General features: G+C 35.4%; 1 protein-coding gene across 2 annotated transcripts in view; it reads left to right on the forward strand.

The window, feature by feature from the left end:
- SEMA3E (semaphorin 3E) overlaps positions 1–18,809 on the forward strand; it is a 243,235-nt gene that overhangs the window by 197,751 nt on the left and 26,675 nt on the right. For both annotated transcript variants that reach the window (XM_072759799.1, XM_025987750.2), the window contains exons 8-15: positions 181–295; positions 698–767; positions 3,627–3,771; positions 6,159–6,381; positions 9,098–9,189; positions 11,396–11,437; positions 13,092–13,258; positions 17,843–17,910. In XM_072759799.1, the coding sequence (XP_072615900.1) occupies positions 181–295; positions 698–767; positions 3,627–3,771; positions 6,159–6,381; positions 9,098–9,189; positions 11,396–11,437; positions 13,092–13,258; positions 17,843–17,910 (922 nt within the window). The remainder of the gene's footprint in view (positions 1–180; positions 296–697; positions 768–3,626; positions 3,772–6,158; positions 6,382–9,097; positions 9,190–11,395; positions 11,438–13,091; positions 13,259–17,842; positions 17,911–18,809) is intronic.

An 18,809-nucleotide genomic window follows, 5' to 3' on the forward strand; every position in this document is an offset into this window, starting at 1 on the left:
GAAAACCTCAAAGAAATTGTGCAGGGAATTGCTTCTATGGTATTATTTAAGGATTAGGCTAATTTCTCCAGATTAAATTTTAAAAATGACAACCGTTCTCATCTGTATGTTTAATAATGCAGAATTTGTTGTTGTTAGAAGTTCTTTAGGCACTCACTGACCTACTTTTGTTTGTCACAGAATGATGTGGGAGGACAGAGGATACTGGTGAATAAGTGGAGCACGTTCCTAAAAGCGAGACTGGTTTGCTCCGTACCAGGAATGAATGGAATTGACACATATTTTGATGAATTAGGTAACTGTTATTGCGAGAATTAAGTTTTACTCTTTGATGTTTATTCCTCTCTATGACCCTCACTTTCTCTAGCACATATGGAAACTTGCTTCCTGCAATGAGCAAGTTTCTGTTCTTTCATTCGGGCCGGGTCCACATGGTAGGCTCAGAGGAGTTGCGGGCTCGGGAGATCCCTCTCAATAGCTTACAGCCAGCACCTCGTTCCTTCCTCCAAGCCCAGCTCAAGGTCATCCTGAACAGTCACATGTTTCACTCTGTTGTGATTTGGTCATGGTCGTATGATTGTGTATGGAAAGAAATTGGTATCATAAATCTGCAATGGATTCTAAGCTATTTTACATCAGTATATTTCCTTTGCAAAGAGGACTAAAAATACTAACATAATGGTCTTTAATTTTCCAGAGGATATTTTCTTGCTGCACACAAGAGATCATAAGAACCCAGTCATATTTGGACTCTTTAACACTACCAGGTGAGAAATTTATATGATCAGTAAAAACGTTATGAAACAAAATATGCCTTACTTCTTCACTGTGTATGTAAATTGCAAAGACTGTTGACCCATTGGCATTGTCTATTATTTTATATCACCAACTACTCTTTGTTCTCTTATGTTTGCAATGTTATTTTTAAAGCCATAATCTCAATTCGGATCTTTATTTGTTTCTGTTTGAAGTACCCCAGGACCCTTCCATGCTCAGTATCTTAAACTCCTCTCCCTCTGAGCTGCAACAGAGTGATTTTCTTTCCATATAGTTTATAAGATATTAGTTCCATGCTGTGGAGGCTAGCGTAATTCTTTTAATTGTCATATGGTTTTCCAAGTCAGGTTTTTCAAAGCTGTCTATCAACTGTTACTCACTCAGCTTTGGAAGTTTTTCCTACAAGATTATACCTTGACAGAATCTGCGTCTAACTCATTAGAGTTCCATCACTATGATTTCATTTACTCACCTCTCTTGCTTCCAATGACTTTCTCTTCCAACACTGATTTATATCATTTCTCTACTACTTGTCACTTGCCATCTATAAGAAATATTCCTTGATATCTTAATCACAGAGCACTTTGCTTACTCCTTGACTCAGGCTGTCCTGCTCCCATGTAGATTCATAGCAAACATATTCATGATTTGCCTCCCATGTGTTAAATTTAAATAAGCTGTTCAAGTTTAGGGCTTATAACCTATTATTTTTCTCTGTAGCCTGTTTGTATTTTGTTGATTGAAGAGTATTGGGAAAAAATAAAATACTATTTCATGTATATCAATACATGAATAAAAAATATTATTAGAATCAGTTTGGGTTGAAAGATTACATATATAATTTCCAGAGTGTTTCCTCCCAAGTAGGAGAGAGTGGAGTGAGATGACTGGAGTGAGAAATGAAGAATATACCTCAGGATGCCTGGGTGGCTCAGCTGGTTAAGCATCTGACACTTGATTTTGCCTCAGGCCATCATCCCAGGGTCTTAAGATTGAGCCCCATGTCAGAGTCTCCTGGAGATTCTCTCCCATCCTCTCCCTCTTCCTTCCCCTGCTCGTGCTTGCTCTCTCAAATTAATAAATAATTGTTATTTAAAAAAAAAGAATTCTAACTCAGATAGAATTTACTTCCTCTTGCATTGCACTGGCCTTAAACTATGTTATTATCATGTTTACCTTGTCTGCTTGGAGTCTTTCCACAAAGCTTTTTGTTGTTGTTGTTATTTTCTTCAGCAAGTGATTTCTTTGAAAAAAAATAATAAAGTTCTTTCGATAAATATTGTGCTATTGTAAGGAGACCTTTTCTTCAACAGAGAAACATGGAAACAATTTTTGCTAATCAGTTCTTCCTTGATGCAAAGAAAAGTAGTGAATGAAGATTGGTAGTTGTCACAGTCCAAGGAAAATCCCTAGATTTTTTTTTAACTTCATCTTTATTCTTAAGCCAGTGAAGAATTTATACACTGCATTCTAATTCCATGGCTTTATATCATAAGTAAAAGCTACAGGATAACCAGAATAGGTTTTCCGTGGGTTAGTATGATCAGTTCATAAGCTACTTTCCTAAGTGATAGCATAATGGATCTGTCTAGATTTCAAAGACAACAGGTAATTTTCTTCCATGATTTCAATTTTGACCGTTCAATTTATACACAAATCTGAGGAAAAGGCTTCCCAGCTGTTACCTGATGTAAAATTTGGTATTTGTAGCATGGTGATCAAAGGTTCATTGCCACTTTAGTGGGGAGACTGTCTCTGGCTTTCTCACTATCGCAGGCATTTCCAATTGCTTCAAGGTGTGTTGTAAAACGTGTGAACTGATGTCCTGAGACAGTAACGTAACTGCTGTTCTACAGGTGTCTCGGAGTGTAGGAACTTTTACATTTAGAAAGAACTGTGCATTGTGCAGAGCACTTTTTACAAACATTAATTATTTTGGTTCTCACAGTGAGGAGGCTGGGGACATGTTAGAATTTATTTAGATCATACCAAATTAAGGAATATGGCCAGATTTTTAGAACAAATCACTTAACAAGGTTTTTTTTGGCAGAATCAACTGCAAATGCCCCCAGTAAAACTTGGTATAATTAGTCATCTCCTGTCTTTATCATTTTTATTAAAAAGAATGATTTCAATTGCTGCTGGTTCTGGAGGTAAAGAATCTGACTTTTATATAATTTTCTCCAAATTAACCTATTTCAGTCCAGTTATCTTTCCAGTATGGTACACTTTCAGTAACCTGGAGGTCACTGGTAGAGGGAATATACAGCAAGCTTATTGATGCCTCTGAGACCTCAAGGTAAAGAATGGAGCAAAGCTCCAAAGTTTCATTAGACTTTATCTTGTTATTTGATCACATACACTGAGAAATCAAATAAAATTGAAACAGAAGGAGTAATATTAACAGTATGGTGATTCGGCAAATACTGTCTACTATGAATATAATACAACATACAAGGAGATAAAGCTTAAAATGAATAATTCAACTTGGGAATGAATTCTTCTTAAGTATTCAGGCCATATGTACATTTATATATATTTAATAAAAATATAAAAACACAATGTAAGATTTAGCAATAATAAAGTGAGGTGACAAATGTCACTTTTTTTAGTCTAACAGTGTCATTTGTGGTTTATTATTATAAGAAGGTAAAGAAATAGTAAGTTGTAGAGTTCTAGTACTTGGAAATATTGCAGTAGTTAGTATTTCTAGAATATCCTATATTTAAGAGATTGCAACTTTTTTTATCCAAAAGACTTTATCCTTATCTCTGTAGTCTGAAGGGTGTGGTGAGCTGACTTCTAGTCAGTTCCAGAATAGTAATTATCTTTCTCTTTTTTTCCTCTAGTAATATATTTAGAGGGCACGCAATATGTGTGTATCATATGTCTAGCATCCGGGCAGCCTTTAACGGACCATATGCACATAAGGAAGGACCTGAATACCACTGGTCGCTCTATGAAGGGAGAGTCCCTTATCCAAGGCCTGGTTCTGTAAGTTTAGGCGTTTAACAATGTATTCTTATTTTTTTTAAGGCTCTTTTATAATATTTTGTTCACTGTTTCAGATGCTTTACAAAACTTCCATTAAATAGTTAAAAAAATTCTACACCTAAAAGGATGCTTGATTACTTGTACAGTGAAGAAATGGCACTTCTTATATCTGGTTGTATTCTTTTCACTTGATGAAAAAAATCTATGATGGGTACATCTTAGCAGCATCATAAAGTGTATGTCATCATTGATGTTTTGGCTAAGTAGCCCCAAATGACATCTTATTTTTGAGATGCTGGTGAACACAGAAACATCCAATAAAAAGAGCATCACAATCCTCCATTTCTTCAGAAGAATTAGTGCCACATATAATTTCCAAGGGGGAGAAAGTTACCAAATAATTCCATTGTAATATTTGAGTCAGCCTCTAAGTTCCCTAGGCCAAACTTTCTCCTTAGCGTTTTTTCTGCTTCACCAGAATACTTAGCATCTCATTCAACATCCTTGCTGGCTCCTAGAAGAAAAATGTCAATATAAAAGTGCCACTAGGATTCCAGAAGTTTCACCACTTGCCTCTGCACTCATGCTGCTGCAATTCTCCCTCACTCGCCCTGCAAACTTTTGTGCTTTTACTTTCACGTGTATCTAAAAATGATGATGACGAGGACAATGATGATGATTTTGTATCGGGTATCCTGTGAACAACTAGGCTGGAAAAATGTAGGCTCATTGTATGTGCTCATGGGCCATGGAGAACAAACATTTAACTTGTCATACATGTCAAAGTCTACACTTTTTTGAGCGGCTGGTGAAAACCCATCACTGTGCTGATTCCACAAGTACTTGCAAGTCAAGGAGAAATCATTTCTGCAGAGCCAAAATCCAAAGTGGAAACAAACCTTACCCCCATTAACAAGTGTAAAGCTTTACCATTTCAATCATTCTCACTAGCTTAAAATTATTACTTCCAGTAAGACATAAAGTATACTTTATTTCACTCTATTGATTGAAATTACAATTTAAATGGAGAAAACCCACTCCTGTGGCTTTGCTGGAAATGCTTCTTGAAACCACATGGTATTAAAGGAGATTTGGAGGAAGTGACTGGTTACTGAACTGCTTCCAGGCTGGTCCAGAATGTTTCCAATTATGTATCATGTAAGTACACTCCAGTGAAAAACTCAGGCCAAATTAAGAAATATGACCTGAATTTTAAAACAAACCATTAAAAATGCCCTCTTTGCAGAATCTGATTACTACACTACTGTATTTATACCCAAAAGTGAAAAATTCTTTATCAACATAATCATTGCAATTGCTGCTGATTCTGGAGGGAAATACATGAAATGAGGGAGTGCTTAATAACAAGCATGAATCAACCAGTTAAAGGTATTCCAAGAAGTAACCTGGGTGCTGTTGAACATTTCTTTTTAGAGTCCATAGACTCTAGATTCTGAATTCTGTAAGAAATCAGGCAGGTTATAGCAAATATTTCTTGTTTTCTCAATTTACTGTGTTGAATCCATACAAAGATAATATAAATTCATACAGATTACAGTAGAAGGGAGAGGAATTTTTCCCCTTAATTAACACTGACAGAATTTGAATAGGTTTCTTTGTTATTGCACTAAAATTCTGTAGTCAGTGAGTCCATTGGAGCCATCACATTATTATCTTAATATCAATATGGGAAAACTATTTCGTGCGATTGTGACCCTTAATCCGGGGGAGGGGGATGTGGAGATTTAGCACAACAAAGAAGCTTTTTGTTTTACTATGAAACTACATTGTTTACCTTTAAAAGTTAATTTACAATGTGAAAAATAAATTTCAGAAAATGGGGGAAGTAATAGCAATATTTATGATGATACACATTTTTACCACCTTCAAATTATACCAATATTAAATATAGTTCATTTTTCCAAGATTTCACTACTTTCTGTATTTTTCTAGTACTGCCTTTTTGGAAAGATACAGTCTTTCTTTGCAATCTTTAATGCCAATTTTATTTCTCTAATGAAGACTATGTGGTTACTAAATATTTCTAACTGTAGTTGATTAATTGAATATATCCAGTTTTCTGATGGTTTTCATAACTTTTAAAAGATTTTATTTATTTATTTATTTATTTATTTATTTATTTATTTATTTATGAGAGACAGAGAGATAGAGAAAGAGACGGAGACATAGGCAGAGGGTGAAGCAGGCTCCCTGCCAGGAGCCCAATGTGGAACTCAATGCCCGCACCCAGGAACACACCCTGAGCCAAAGGCAGACTCTCAACCACTGAGCCACCCAGGCATCCCTGATGGTTTTCATAATTGATTACAAATGAGCTCTTTGGATTTAAGGCAAAAGAAAAATTATCTTATCCATTTGCATTTCAGTGTGCCAGCAAAGTGAATGGTGGGAGGTACGGAACCACCAAAGACTATCCTGATGATGCCATCCGATTTGCAAGAAGCCATCCACTTATGTACCAGCCCATAAAACCTGCCCATAAAAAACCGATCCTGGTAAAAACAGATGGAAGATATAACCTGAAACAAATAGCAGTGGATCGAGTGGAAGCTGAGGATGGCCAATATGATGTCTTGTTTATTGGGACAGGTAAAGAGATTAAAAAGTACTGAGATATACATATTGAATCTTAAAATCAATAACATTATTCATATTTTTAAAACCTAGCAGTAAATCTGTTAATCCATTAACCCATCTGCACACTGCTTATTCACTGCAGTGGAAGAGAGGATTTGGGGCAGTTACAGTGCATAATTCCCAATACACAATCAATACTTAGTATCTTTGGACACACGAATACATGAAGGATTGAGTAATTGATGTTAAGAAACAAAACGGGGGATCCCTGGGTGGCGCAGCGGTTTAGCGCCTGCCTTTGGCCCAGGGCCTGATCCTGGAGACTCGGGATCGAATCCCACGTCGGGCTCCCGGTGCATGGAGCCTGCTTCTCCCTCTGCCTGTGTCTCTGCCTCTCTCTCTATGTGGCTATCGTAAATAAATAAAAATTTAAAAAAAAAAAAAAAAAAGAAACAAAACGGGTTCCAAGTAGAACTTTTCACAGAGGAAGGAGGCTACCATAGCAAAGATGGTTGTGCTGAGAGTCTCAGGTCCATTTCCACCCTTGGCTGTTCAGTAAGGTCTCAAAGTCTTTCTTGTTTTGTTAAGATTTTATTTATTTATTCATGAGAAACACAAGGAGAGAGGCAGAGACATAGGCAGAGGGAGAAGCAGGCTCCCCAAGGGAAACCCAGTGTGGGACTGGATCGCAGGACCCCGGGATCATGACCTGAGCCAAAGGCAGATGCTCAACCACTGAGTCACCCAGGTGCCCCAGGTCTTACGGGTTTTTAAAAGCTTGGGACAATAACTTCACAGTCTATAATCACAACGATGCTTATCAGGCCCCATGAGAATCCATTTGTACCAAACAGGCCGAGTGTTACCCATAATGGAGGTAAACTTTTAAAGCAAAGCTATAATATCCTGTATTAATGGAACAAAATAATAAATACACTAAAAGTAAAATTTTCGAATGAATCTACAACTTCAGTTGATCCCATACATTAGATTTAGCTTGTGGAAGAGAACTTGGAATCTCTTAGCCTCTGGGGCATATATAACAAAGTCAGTCAAGTACTTTAAATTCTGTAGCCATTGGAAAAGTCTTTTAAATTATCATTTCTTTCTCTTTTTTTTGTATGCATTATGTTCATTGCCATAGCAGTTGCTGTTTAGTAGAATAAACATCGTACCATACATAACTTCAATCCTAGATGTAATTCTACAGAGACATTGCATATACCCAGATCAGGAGCCAGGATATAATATTAATATTCATGGTTGGGCTTCTCCATTCATACTTTTTGAAAAATCTAAGATTTAAGTAAGGAAACATTTATCTGATTTGCAGAAATTGATCTCTGGTGTAGGCTATATTTTATCCTTACTCTAGGTTAATGTTACTAATATGCCCTACACTGTGGATTCAAGATTAACAAAGCATCACATTTCTTTAACAAACTTAAAACTACTTGGCCATGCAAGAATTCACTCATAATGACATTTAATAGAGATTTTTTTTAAAAGTTCCATGAGCAAAAATAATATTTGACAAAATTAAGCATGGGAAAAGGTATGTTATTTTTAAATGTCCTGGAAAGTAGCAGTCATATACAATGTATCAGTCCAAGACTGTTTTTGGAAATACTTTTTTGTTAGATTGACCAAAGCTGTTTGAGAGAATTCCAGAAATATCAGATATATACTTATGCTATTATGTAAACTATGTTTAACTCAAAGATATCATCATATTGAGCCACAGCTTTATAGCACAAAAGAACATATTTGATGAATGTGTGATGAGTTACAACATTGGAAAATCCCACAGATGATAGCTATTTTTCCACATGTGCTTTAAGAACATGTGTGTGTTTGTGTATGTGTGTGTATAAAACACCGTATAAAGGGGGAGAAAGTCCTTATTGCAAATTGCTAGTTGCAAATTAATAATTTGAGTTTCACCCTTGCTTTTTGCTTGATATAACAATTGGATATTTATTATCTGTTCTCAGCTTAAAAATTATAGTTTGTATTCCTTTTCATGTACTATACAGGTAATTGTTATTAATCATATCTTAATCAAATTTTATTAACCCAGCCACAGAATTTGATAATTTTTTAACAAATTGCTTCATTACTACATGATTCTTAAGTCAGTACCTCCAAAGTGCTTATTTTTTCTGAGCTATCCTTAGCACTACATCAAATTATTCTTACAGGCAAATTAGTGTCTTATTAAATTTTTTATTGTAAAGACCAAGCTCAGGATATTAGGTATAATAAAAGTTAGATGGAATTTTAAATTATGAATTTTATTTATAAAATTATTGATAATTATAGAAGCTAAATGATTAGTGCAAGAGTACTTATACTGTTCTCTCAATAGAGTATACTTGAATTTTTCTTACTAAAAGTGTTATATATATCATATGATATCAAATATCATTGTGTATATATTAATACATTTTGATTTTTCTATATTTAATTGAATTTCTGAATCAAATTATTAGAAAATAATTACATATTATTTGGTCTTATTTTTTAACCAGGCATAAAAGTTATTTTTTTACTGTTTGAAAATATGAATATATAAGTAGTCTTGTTGCTTCAACTAGCAATGATTAAATATTTCATGCATCTAGATATCAGAGCTTATTCAGGTTAATAGTCTATGCATGGTTTTTAATTGTTTGAAAACCAGATTGTGACAAGCTTCTGATTTATCTCTTCTTTTGCTTTCTTACAGATAATGGAATTGTGCTGAAAGTAATCACAATTTATAACCAAGAAACAGAATCAATGGAAGAAGTAATTCTAGAAGAACTCCAGATATTCAAGGTATTTTTATAAGAAAAAAAAGAAGTAGACAACATTTATGCATTACAGACAATTGCAAATGAATTATAAATGGGAAAGATGTAAGGTCAATTTTTTTTCTAACAGGTATGCTGTGAATTCACAGTGAATTTGAAGTGAGGAATGTTTAAAACCTATTTGATTATTGTAGACTATTCAAATGAGAAGGCCAGTATTTGCCCAGCTAGCATGAAAAGAATTTCAGCATATTAACTGTGACTTTAAGAAATAACACATACCATATATGAATTCCAGAATCATTATTATAAAGTCTCATTTTACAAATGTACTTTCAACACAGACAATTAAAACAAAGCAGGTTTCATGTTGTTGACTTTGTGATAAGGGTATTGCTTTTTATCATAACATATCAATTACCACAAAGAATTTACTAAAAAAGAAAACTAAAAAATGATAATGCAAAGATTAGACATGACAGTTATATATATGCACACACACAATCACCTAGATTCAAGTATCAATATTTGTGGCAGTTATGGTCTTTAAAATCAGTGTGAACACTACATTAGTGAATACTGACTGACCAATGTTTCCAAGGGGCACACAGGGGTAGATTCCTTGAGTCTCTAGTCACAACATTTTTGTCAACTGATCAATATATAATGTTGTTCTTTGTTTTTAGTTAAAGACATCTTATTTAGTATATACTATTGATTAATATTGAACTCGTGGCCTACAGCACTGTAATGCATGTATGAACAAAGCTTATTTGTATTTTCCCATGATACACATCACAGCCTTTTGAAGCTTTGAAACACTAGACAGCACTTTAGCACTTTGCTTAGAGGCCATTTTAAACATCAGAATTGCCAGGGAAAAGCACAAAAATGTGAAAACATGGCGTTAAATAGACCATGGAAAGGACACTTGTTTACAATGCGAGAGCTGAAACAAATGGCAGAGTGTCACATCGCTTGATCTCATGTGGGGATATACTTGTTGGGCAACCAAAATGTACTGCCCCTGAGTGGCTGCATGTGTCCATGAATGGCCACTGAACATGGTAAGTATTAATACTGGAATTACAAATAAATTTTGGCAAGTAAGAAAATTTGGGGGGAAAAAGTCTGCAAATTATACAGATTGACTATGTGCGTAATGATTACATATGAAAATATTTTTATTGATGAAAAACAGTTCATTTTACTTTGGCTGTCCTGAAGATTAGATTCCATATAGCCACATCCAAAGTTAACCATGTTCCCCTCTCAACCAGAGCAGCTATGTTTTTGTTTATCTTGCATCCTGGATTTCTGTGTTAGATTTCATTTCATATTAGGGACCATAGCTCCCTTATTAGGAGCATCTGCCACAGCGTCTTGCTCATATCAACCCTAAGGAACATTGTCACCTAAATGAGTAAATGAGTGCACACATGCCAGTGGTAAAGGGTTCTGTAGTTTAAAATATTGAAAAAAATACTGACACAGAGGATCACATTTTCTCTTTCAAAAAATAATTCTTTGAAGGATAATCATCCACAGAGGGGATCCCACCTGCCTGTTGCTTGTCTACTGGTAGGATCCATCTGAGTTTGTGATACTCCTTGGAGACACTCTAGTCTTAATCATAACCCCTACAGTAACACACAGGCTCTCAAAGCTATGTTATAGATCGTCTTTCCTCTGGTGTAATTCTAAGACAATGAAGTTATTCATCTTGCTCAAAGCACCTTGGGTTCATATTGATTGACCATGATAACTCCAACAGAAACGTATTTTATTTTAGGCTTAGATTTAAACAATTAAAGGTCTCTTGGTTTGTTAACAATAACACCTATTCAGAGACATAACTGTTTCACTTCTCATGGTTCAAGTACTTTACAAGAAAGAACACTGTGACTTTTTACTCTTTATTTAAAGATACTTGAATTTCCAAAGCATGAGTAATATTCAAATGCAAATAGAAAAATTACTTTTCAGAAACAAATGGTAAACTGCTTAGATTATCCACTACTTTTTTTACCTGACATATCTGTCCTATTTTATTAAAGAGTTTTTAAAAGAAAGCTGTATTTTAATGTAATTATATGTTCCTATTGATTTGCTAAAATGAAAGCTAGTAGACTAGCATAGAGCCAGTCACATACCTGAGTTCAGATGATTAATAACTATATTAAGGTATGTTCCTATATTTCTTAAGAAACTTTAAAAAAAATTTTTTTCAGGACCCAGCTCCTATTATTTCTATGGAGATTTCTTCAAAGAGAGTAAGTTTGTGTGTATGTGTGTGTGTATGTCTGTGTATATGTGAGTTAAAGTCAAGGGTAAAGAGCATAAGTACATGTGCTTATACATGAAAAAGTTACAGTTTTATTCTGATAAAAACATGGTGATTTACATGAGATAGATTGATTTTCTGTTATTAAAGAAAGGTATATAAGGGTAGACTTATTTCTATAATCATGATAGGTTGTTATTCTGTAATTTTTTTTGTTAAGTTTGTGCAAAAATAACAGTAAATGATGGTAACACAAAAGGGTGTGCAGTGAAACACAAACCTCCTCTGCACTTTTCTAGAACCAGTTTCTGGTGCAAATTTCTCCAGAAATGGTTGTTGCATATATTACCTCAAATTTATTTATAAATTATCATTTATGTTTAGATAAACAGAAACAGAATGTTCATTGTTCTGCTACTTATTGTTTTTACTTAACATACCTTATAGTTTATTGCACATCATTCCATGAATATATCTGCATCACCCTTTTAAATGTTATATGTTAGTGTGTGCTATTGTTAGGACTGTAAATTGGTGCAGCCAATATGGGAAACAGTAAAGAGTTTCCTCAATGTATTAAAAATAGAACCTGTAATTAAGCAATTTAACTTCTGGGTATCTATCCAAAGGAAACAAAACCCTAACCCTAAAAGAGATCTGCACCCATGTTTATTGCAGCATTATTTACAATGGCCAACACATGGAAACAACCTAAGTGCCCACCACAGGATGAATGGCTAGAGAAAACGTGGTACATGTGTACAATGGAATAGTATTCAGCCACAAAAAGAAGGAAGTCCTTCCATTTGTGACAACATGGGTAGACCTTGAGAGCATTATACTAAGTGAAATAATTTTTTAAAAAAGACAAATACCATATAAACTCATCTGTGAAATTAAAACAAACAGAAAAACGAGTTTATAGATACAGAGAACAGTTTGGCAGTAGCCAGAGGCAAGGGGTGGGAGGTGCGCAGAATGGGTGGATGTGATCAGAAGATACAAACTTCCAGTTATAAAGGAAGACCTGGGAATGTAACGTAGAGCATGGTGATTATAGTTAATGATACCATGATGTGTATATGACAGTTGCTAAGAGAGCATACTGTACAAGTTCTCGTCTCATAAAAACAATTCTACCTATATGTGTCAAGGAATGCTCACCAGGCTTATTGTGATCATTTCACAATACATACAAGTCTTGAATCCTTATGTTATAATAAGCCTGATACTAATATGGTGTTGTTTGTCATTACATCTCAGTTTAAAACATCCAAACAATAACAACAATGAGAAAAGACCACTTACTAATCCAGTCTGTTATTGGTCATCCCTACTGGTCTTTTTAAAAGACCTACAGTGTTAAATGATGAAAGAGGCTCTCTATTTAAATAACCAATAAAAGAACAGTCAACCTCTTGAGATTTTGTCGAGCTCACTTTGGCAGTTTTGATCCTCGGGCACCCAGGTCTATAATAGTTTCAATTCTTAGAGAAATGAAAGGATCAGTGTTCCATTACCCATCCCGAGTAACTGCAGTAAGTTAAATGAATATTCACAGAAGGGATTGTGTATAAATGTGAAATTCAGTGAGAGTTCTGTCCATTTCTGCTAGTGGCCTCTCTGTTCTTTGATGTCTCTAGCAACAGCTGTATATTGGATCTCCTTCTGCCGTGGCCCAAGTCAGATTCCATCAGTGTGACATGTATGGAAGTGCTTGTGCTGATTGCTGCCTGGCTCGAGACCCTTACTGTGCCTGGGACGGCATATCCTGTTCCCGGTATTACCCAACGGGCACCCATGCAAAGAGGTGAGAAGAGTCCTCAATGGGATATTTCCCTTGTTTAGAAAAACTGTAACACTTTTTAAAATATTTTTCTTTCTGCACACATTCCATGAAAATAACCATGTTATTTTTGTTAAATAAGCCATCATAGTCATACTTTGTTCATAATACAAGCCTTCAAAGTTGAATTTTCCCTGAAAATAATTCCTATCAATTATTGTGTAAAGATTGGTGTGGAGCACTGCTGGGTTTGTTTTTTTGTTTTGTTTTGTTTTGTGCCCATGTTTGAATCCACTCTTACCCATCTTGACACTTTTGCTGCAAGACATGAATCCAGTTTAGATAAACTTAAAATGTGGAAATGGCAAGCCCCACCACACATGAGGGATTCAAAGACTTAAAAGAAAAATAAATAAATAAATTCTTAAATACATCCTGCATTTGCCCCGTGTCCTCTCAACCAGCTGGTCTTCATTTATTTCATTTTGAAAGTGAATATTTTAACTCCTAGGCAAATGCATGACCTGTATAATTAATGAAACGTGTGATTTAATTGAACACAAATGAAAGGTACTTAAAGACCTCCAAACTCTAATGTCTACAATTCAGCAAGGACATTGCCACTTGTAAGAGAAGGTAAATCTTGGGATTCTTTGAACAGGAGATCTTGAGGTCCAGAAAGTATTTTGAAGGATGGAGACATTTCTTCACTGAAGCCATATGAAATTGTGTATTCCTTACAGGGAAACATAAAGGAAAATATTGTTATTTATTATAGAATTAGCAACTAAGTTTTTCTCCTAGTAAAGTGACCAAAGACAATATAAAGCAAAAACATAGAACTATATACAGTTTCCTTACTGAAAATTAATTTTTTATTAATTTCAGTTATTTTTACTCCTCCACCCTAGATTACTTCACACTTTTTAAAAAATCCAATTTAACCCACCTTAATATCATTACTATTTTATAAGTTCACATATATTGTAGAATCTGATTTTTTTTAAGATTTTATTGATTTATTCATGAAAGACACACAGAGAGAAAGGCAGAGGAGACGTAGGCAGAGGAAGAAGCAGGCTCCAGGCAGGGAGCCCGATGTGGGACTTGATCCCAAGACCGCGGATCATGCCCTGAGCCAAGGGGCAGGTGCTCAGCCGCTGAGCCACCCAGGCATCCCTAGAATCTAATTTTTAAAAAACATAATCACTCATTCAAATCTTTTGTGAATTTGACATCAGCTAAATGAACATTCATTCCAAGAGTACTTAGAGTACATAAGCAGATAGTGAAAAGATCTTTTGAGAAGACATTTGTTAACTAAATAACTTACCAACTGTTTTAGAGAATCAAGCAAATTAATTGATTTTGTTATAAATGCCTATTGATATTTAAAAACACATCTTGAATTCTTCAAGATAGCCGTTAGTATATAAAAGTATTGTTCAATGATTTACTCACCCATTCTGCCCCCTACTGTACTGTGTACAAGGAGGATGAAGAAGCAGTCAATCAATACTCCTTGGCTAAATGAAATTGGAATCTAAAGTGGAAAATGGAATTGTAAGTAAGAATGATAGTAGGTCACTCTTGAGCACTTCCTGCATATAAGGTACTGGACTAAGCGCAGTACACATACATTATTTAATTCTCACAATAACCCAACCTTTGAGCTCAGTCTTGTAGTGGGAATGTAAAAAGATTCCAGTTAAAGAGAATTGTACAGAAGGCATAGAATGTTCAGGGAAAACCATGTAGTTCTATAGGTTAGGAGTAAAGTAGCTGGTTCTAAGGGTGGAAAGATAATTTCACCGAAAGTAATAAAATTAATTATTTTATTGTTAGCAACAATAACAATGTTTGCACACTATGCATCCAATACTTATGAATAACATGGTTTTGAATTAGGCGTGCAATAGCGGTGATGCTTAACTGAATTAAGCAGTTTCTGTAACTAAATACTTTGTGATACGTGGTGAATTAGAGTATACATCTACAAGCTTGATAATATATTTACAAAGGGTGGATGAAAAGTCCTTTATTTTATTTTTTTAAGATTTTATTATTTATTCATGAGAATACACAGAGAGGAGACAGAGAGAGAGGCAGAGGCACAGGCAGAGGGAGAAGCAGGCTCCATGCAGGGAGCCTAACATGGGACTCGATCCGGGGTCTCCAGGATCACCGCCTGGGATGAAGGCAGGCGCTAAACCGCTGAGCCACCCGAACTGCTTTTTTTCTTTTTTTTTTTTCAAAAAGTCATTTAGCAAAAGCTAAACGAATGGGATAAGTCTTAGGAAGGAGCACAGTGCTTAAGTCAGGAGCTGTGCTCATAAATGAATTAGTTTAGTTCAGTGACGCGTAATGGAGATCTTTCAGTCGTGTCAGATTCTTTTAAACCATCACCCACCCCTGGAGGAGAACTTTTTGGATAGATTCCAGCACATGAAGGGAAAATAGTTTGCTTTTATAGCAGATCGTTTTTTCTTCCGACCTGACTAGCAGCAGAAATTGAAAACTGGTCATTAAAATAAATACTTTTCTGTTCACAGAGTGAAAATGAGTCAACAGAGGAAAAACATTAATTTGCAATCCAAACCACTTGTTTAAAATAGTCTTCCAAAATACACTATCATTTATAGAGCTAAGTCTTTTACTTCCCCCTGGCTCTTGTATTTTGTCTATTTCCGGTGTTCTCTTAAAAAGTTTCTAAGTGGCAAGAGATATAAGAAAAATATGCAACTTTGAGAATGAAAGGCAACTTTGATGAACCTTTCTCAAACTCCTGAACAGTTACAGACTTTTTTAAATGCTGAAGCAAAGGACATTTATATGAAGATAGTATAAAAGGAACTGAAACCTTGCTGGAGGATGTGATAGCATTCCTTTTAAATACATGTTTTCAATGATTTTAAACAAAAATTTTGCATGCTCAATTATTCACCTCATGTACCTAGAATTATCTGATTGACTTCCCCTTATTCTCACATCACTCATGTGATAAACCTGATAGAACATTTCAGCAAAGTAGAAAGTATTGAGCTGTTAACTAAGATCTGAACTCACATGTGAGAAAGCACGCCATCTCTTGAAATGAGGTTCCATTATCATTACTCAGAGGCAATGAGAAGAGCCCAGAATGAAAAAAAAAATTGAGACTGGAATAGATTTTAGATGTCAATTAGACCAACTCCATTTTACAAAGGAGGATAGAGAGAACCAGGCAAGAGAAAAGATATGTATGAGATCAGACGGCACATGAGTGATGGCATTGGGATTTGAATCTGGTTCCCTTTTCCAGATTTTATCATTGCATATGGTTAAAGCATTTCATTGTCACTTTGGAAGCCTCACCATCTCCCTCAGGGGTGAAACTTCTGCTTTGCCTTCTGTTTTTTCCTCAATCTTGAAGAAATGCCATCATTGAGAAAAGCAAATAGTATTTTCTGCTCTTATGTAATTCTTCTATTTTTATCTCTAATCTGAATTAATACGCTGAAGATCTTGATCTTAGAATTTCAGTGCTAATAATGATGATTTCCATTTTCTAATCCCTCCCAGAAAGATGCTTACAAATTTAAACTATAGAATTTTTCCTCCATGGATAAAAATATTATTATTTTTAATTATATATTTAAACAATCTATCAAATATAGAAATACAGTGGGGGCAGCCGAGTGGCTCAATGGTTTAGCACCGCCTTTGGCCCAGGACATGATCTTGGAGACCCGGGATGGAGTCCCACATCAGGCTCCCCGCATGGAGCCTGCTTCTCCCTCTACCTGTGTCTCTGCCACTCTCTCTCTCTCTCTCTCTCTCTCTCTCTCTCTCTCTCCCTCTCTCTGTATCTCTCATGAATAAATAAATAAAATCTTTAAAAAAAAATACAATGGAAGCGATCCCAAATGTAGTAGGAAGTCTTGCCAGACAGCCTGTTAAGTATGTATAACGCACAATCACATTGAATAGAGGCATATAATTTCTATGTATGAAATCTGAAGAAAGGAGTAAGTTGAATATACATTATTAGTTTATCCCTTTTTATTGCCAGTGCTATTTGTGCTCAATGACTATGACAGCTCTAGAACAAAATATTTGGATTCGAATACCTTTCCTTTTTTCATGCATCTTATTATATATAGGAGTTTTAGAATTTTTATTCAAATAAATAGTCTGCCTCGAATCCCACTGTCTTTTCTGCACTAGCAGCAGAAAAGGGAAACATAAAGGAAAATATTGTTATTTATTATAGAATTAGCAACTAAGTTTTTCTCCTTACCACCCAAAACATTCATTTGAAACGGATTCTTCTTGCACTAGATTTTTAAACAAAATATAGAGAGAGCTTTCTTAAATTATTGTTCTGGGATCCAGAATTCAGACTTATGTGAACACTTAAAGAAGAGTTTGATACAGATCTTATCCATTGAATAACACTCAGTGGAAATATGGGAAACTATGAAACTAGAATTTTATCCTTGTTTTGTATGACTGATCGGTTTTTTTCAGTAGGAGAATACTCCTTGAATCTTTAATGCAGTTGGCTGTATTTTAAAGTCTGGAAAATTAAAATCTGAACGTCTCCTAAACGCATCTACTTTCTTTCAGACGGTTCCGCAGACAAGACGTTCGGCATGGAAATGCAGCTCAGCAGTGTTTTGGACAGCAGTTCGTCGGTAATCCATAGAAAATCAATTGCTGTGGGTTACTCAGGGTGTATGGTGAAGATATGCTGCAGACTTCTTAAAAGGGTCCCTGTTTTCTTTGTGATTGATATATACTAGACCAGTGTTACTGAAAGTATTTTTTTTCTTCCACAAAGCTAAAATTTTGTGGATTTTAATGCAAAAATTTTAATTATATGTGGACAAATAATTTGTAATTAATTAGGGAAATAAGTTCTGTGTACCACCACGAAGACCTTGTATTAGACCTCAAAGTGGGGACCCTAGAGCAAGATGCCACAGTGATTTGTAAGACTTCTCTCTCCATCTCAGCCCTGGGAGTATCTTCATCATGTTACATATGGTAATCTTACCAAGAGGGATCAAACTGGTGTCAAGTCACCTACTAAGCTTTGGGATAGAATGAAGTGAAAAACTTGAAGTCTTCCACTAGCGTGGGGAAGGCTAGAGCTCAGGTACAGAAGTGAATTTCTGAGGAAAGGTAGTAAGCAGTCTGTTAGGTAAAGGATGGGAGGAAATTTCAGCTTCAGGAAATGTAAGGAAGTCAAACACAGAAACCAATGGTCCTGACTCTACACGGTGGTGGTTGGAACTGGCTGCAGTTGGTGTCACCCATCTCGTGAGGAGGTCCCTGGGAGATGAAGCACCGTGCCTGGGAGACCAGCAGTGCTTATATACAATCCAGAGTTACACAATGTCAGTTCACTAGACCCAAGGCTGACTGAGCATTTGGTGTAAGACAGAAGCCTCCGAGAACATTGGGCTAGAGGAAGGCAGGATCTTAATCTCAGAAAACTTACGTGTCAGCTTTGAAAGTGAGGAAGACTCAGGCACAAGGAAAAAAATCCTGGGTTCCAGTTATTGAATTTGATATTCTTGTTGTTTTAACC

This window comes from Vulpes vulpes, chromosome 5, assembly GCF_048418805.1.
Source record: "Vulpes vulpes isolate BD-2025 chromosome 5, VulVul3, whole genome shotgun sequence".
Taxonomy (NCBI): domain Eukaryota; kingdom Metazoa; phylum Chordata; class Mammalia; order Carnivora; family Canidae; genus Vulpes; species Vulpes vulpes.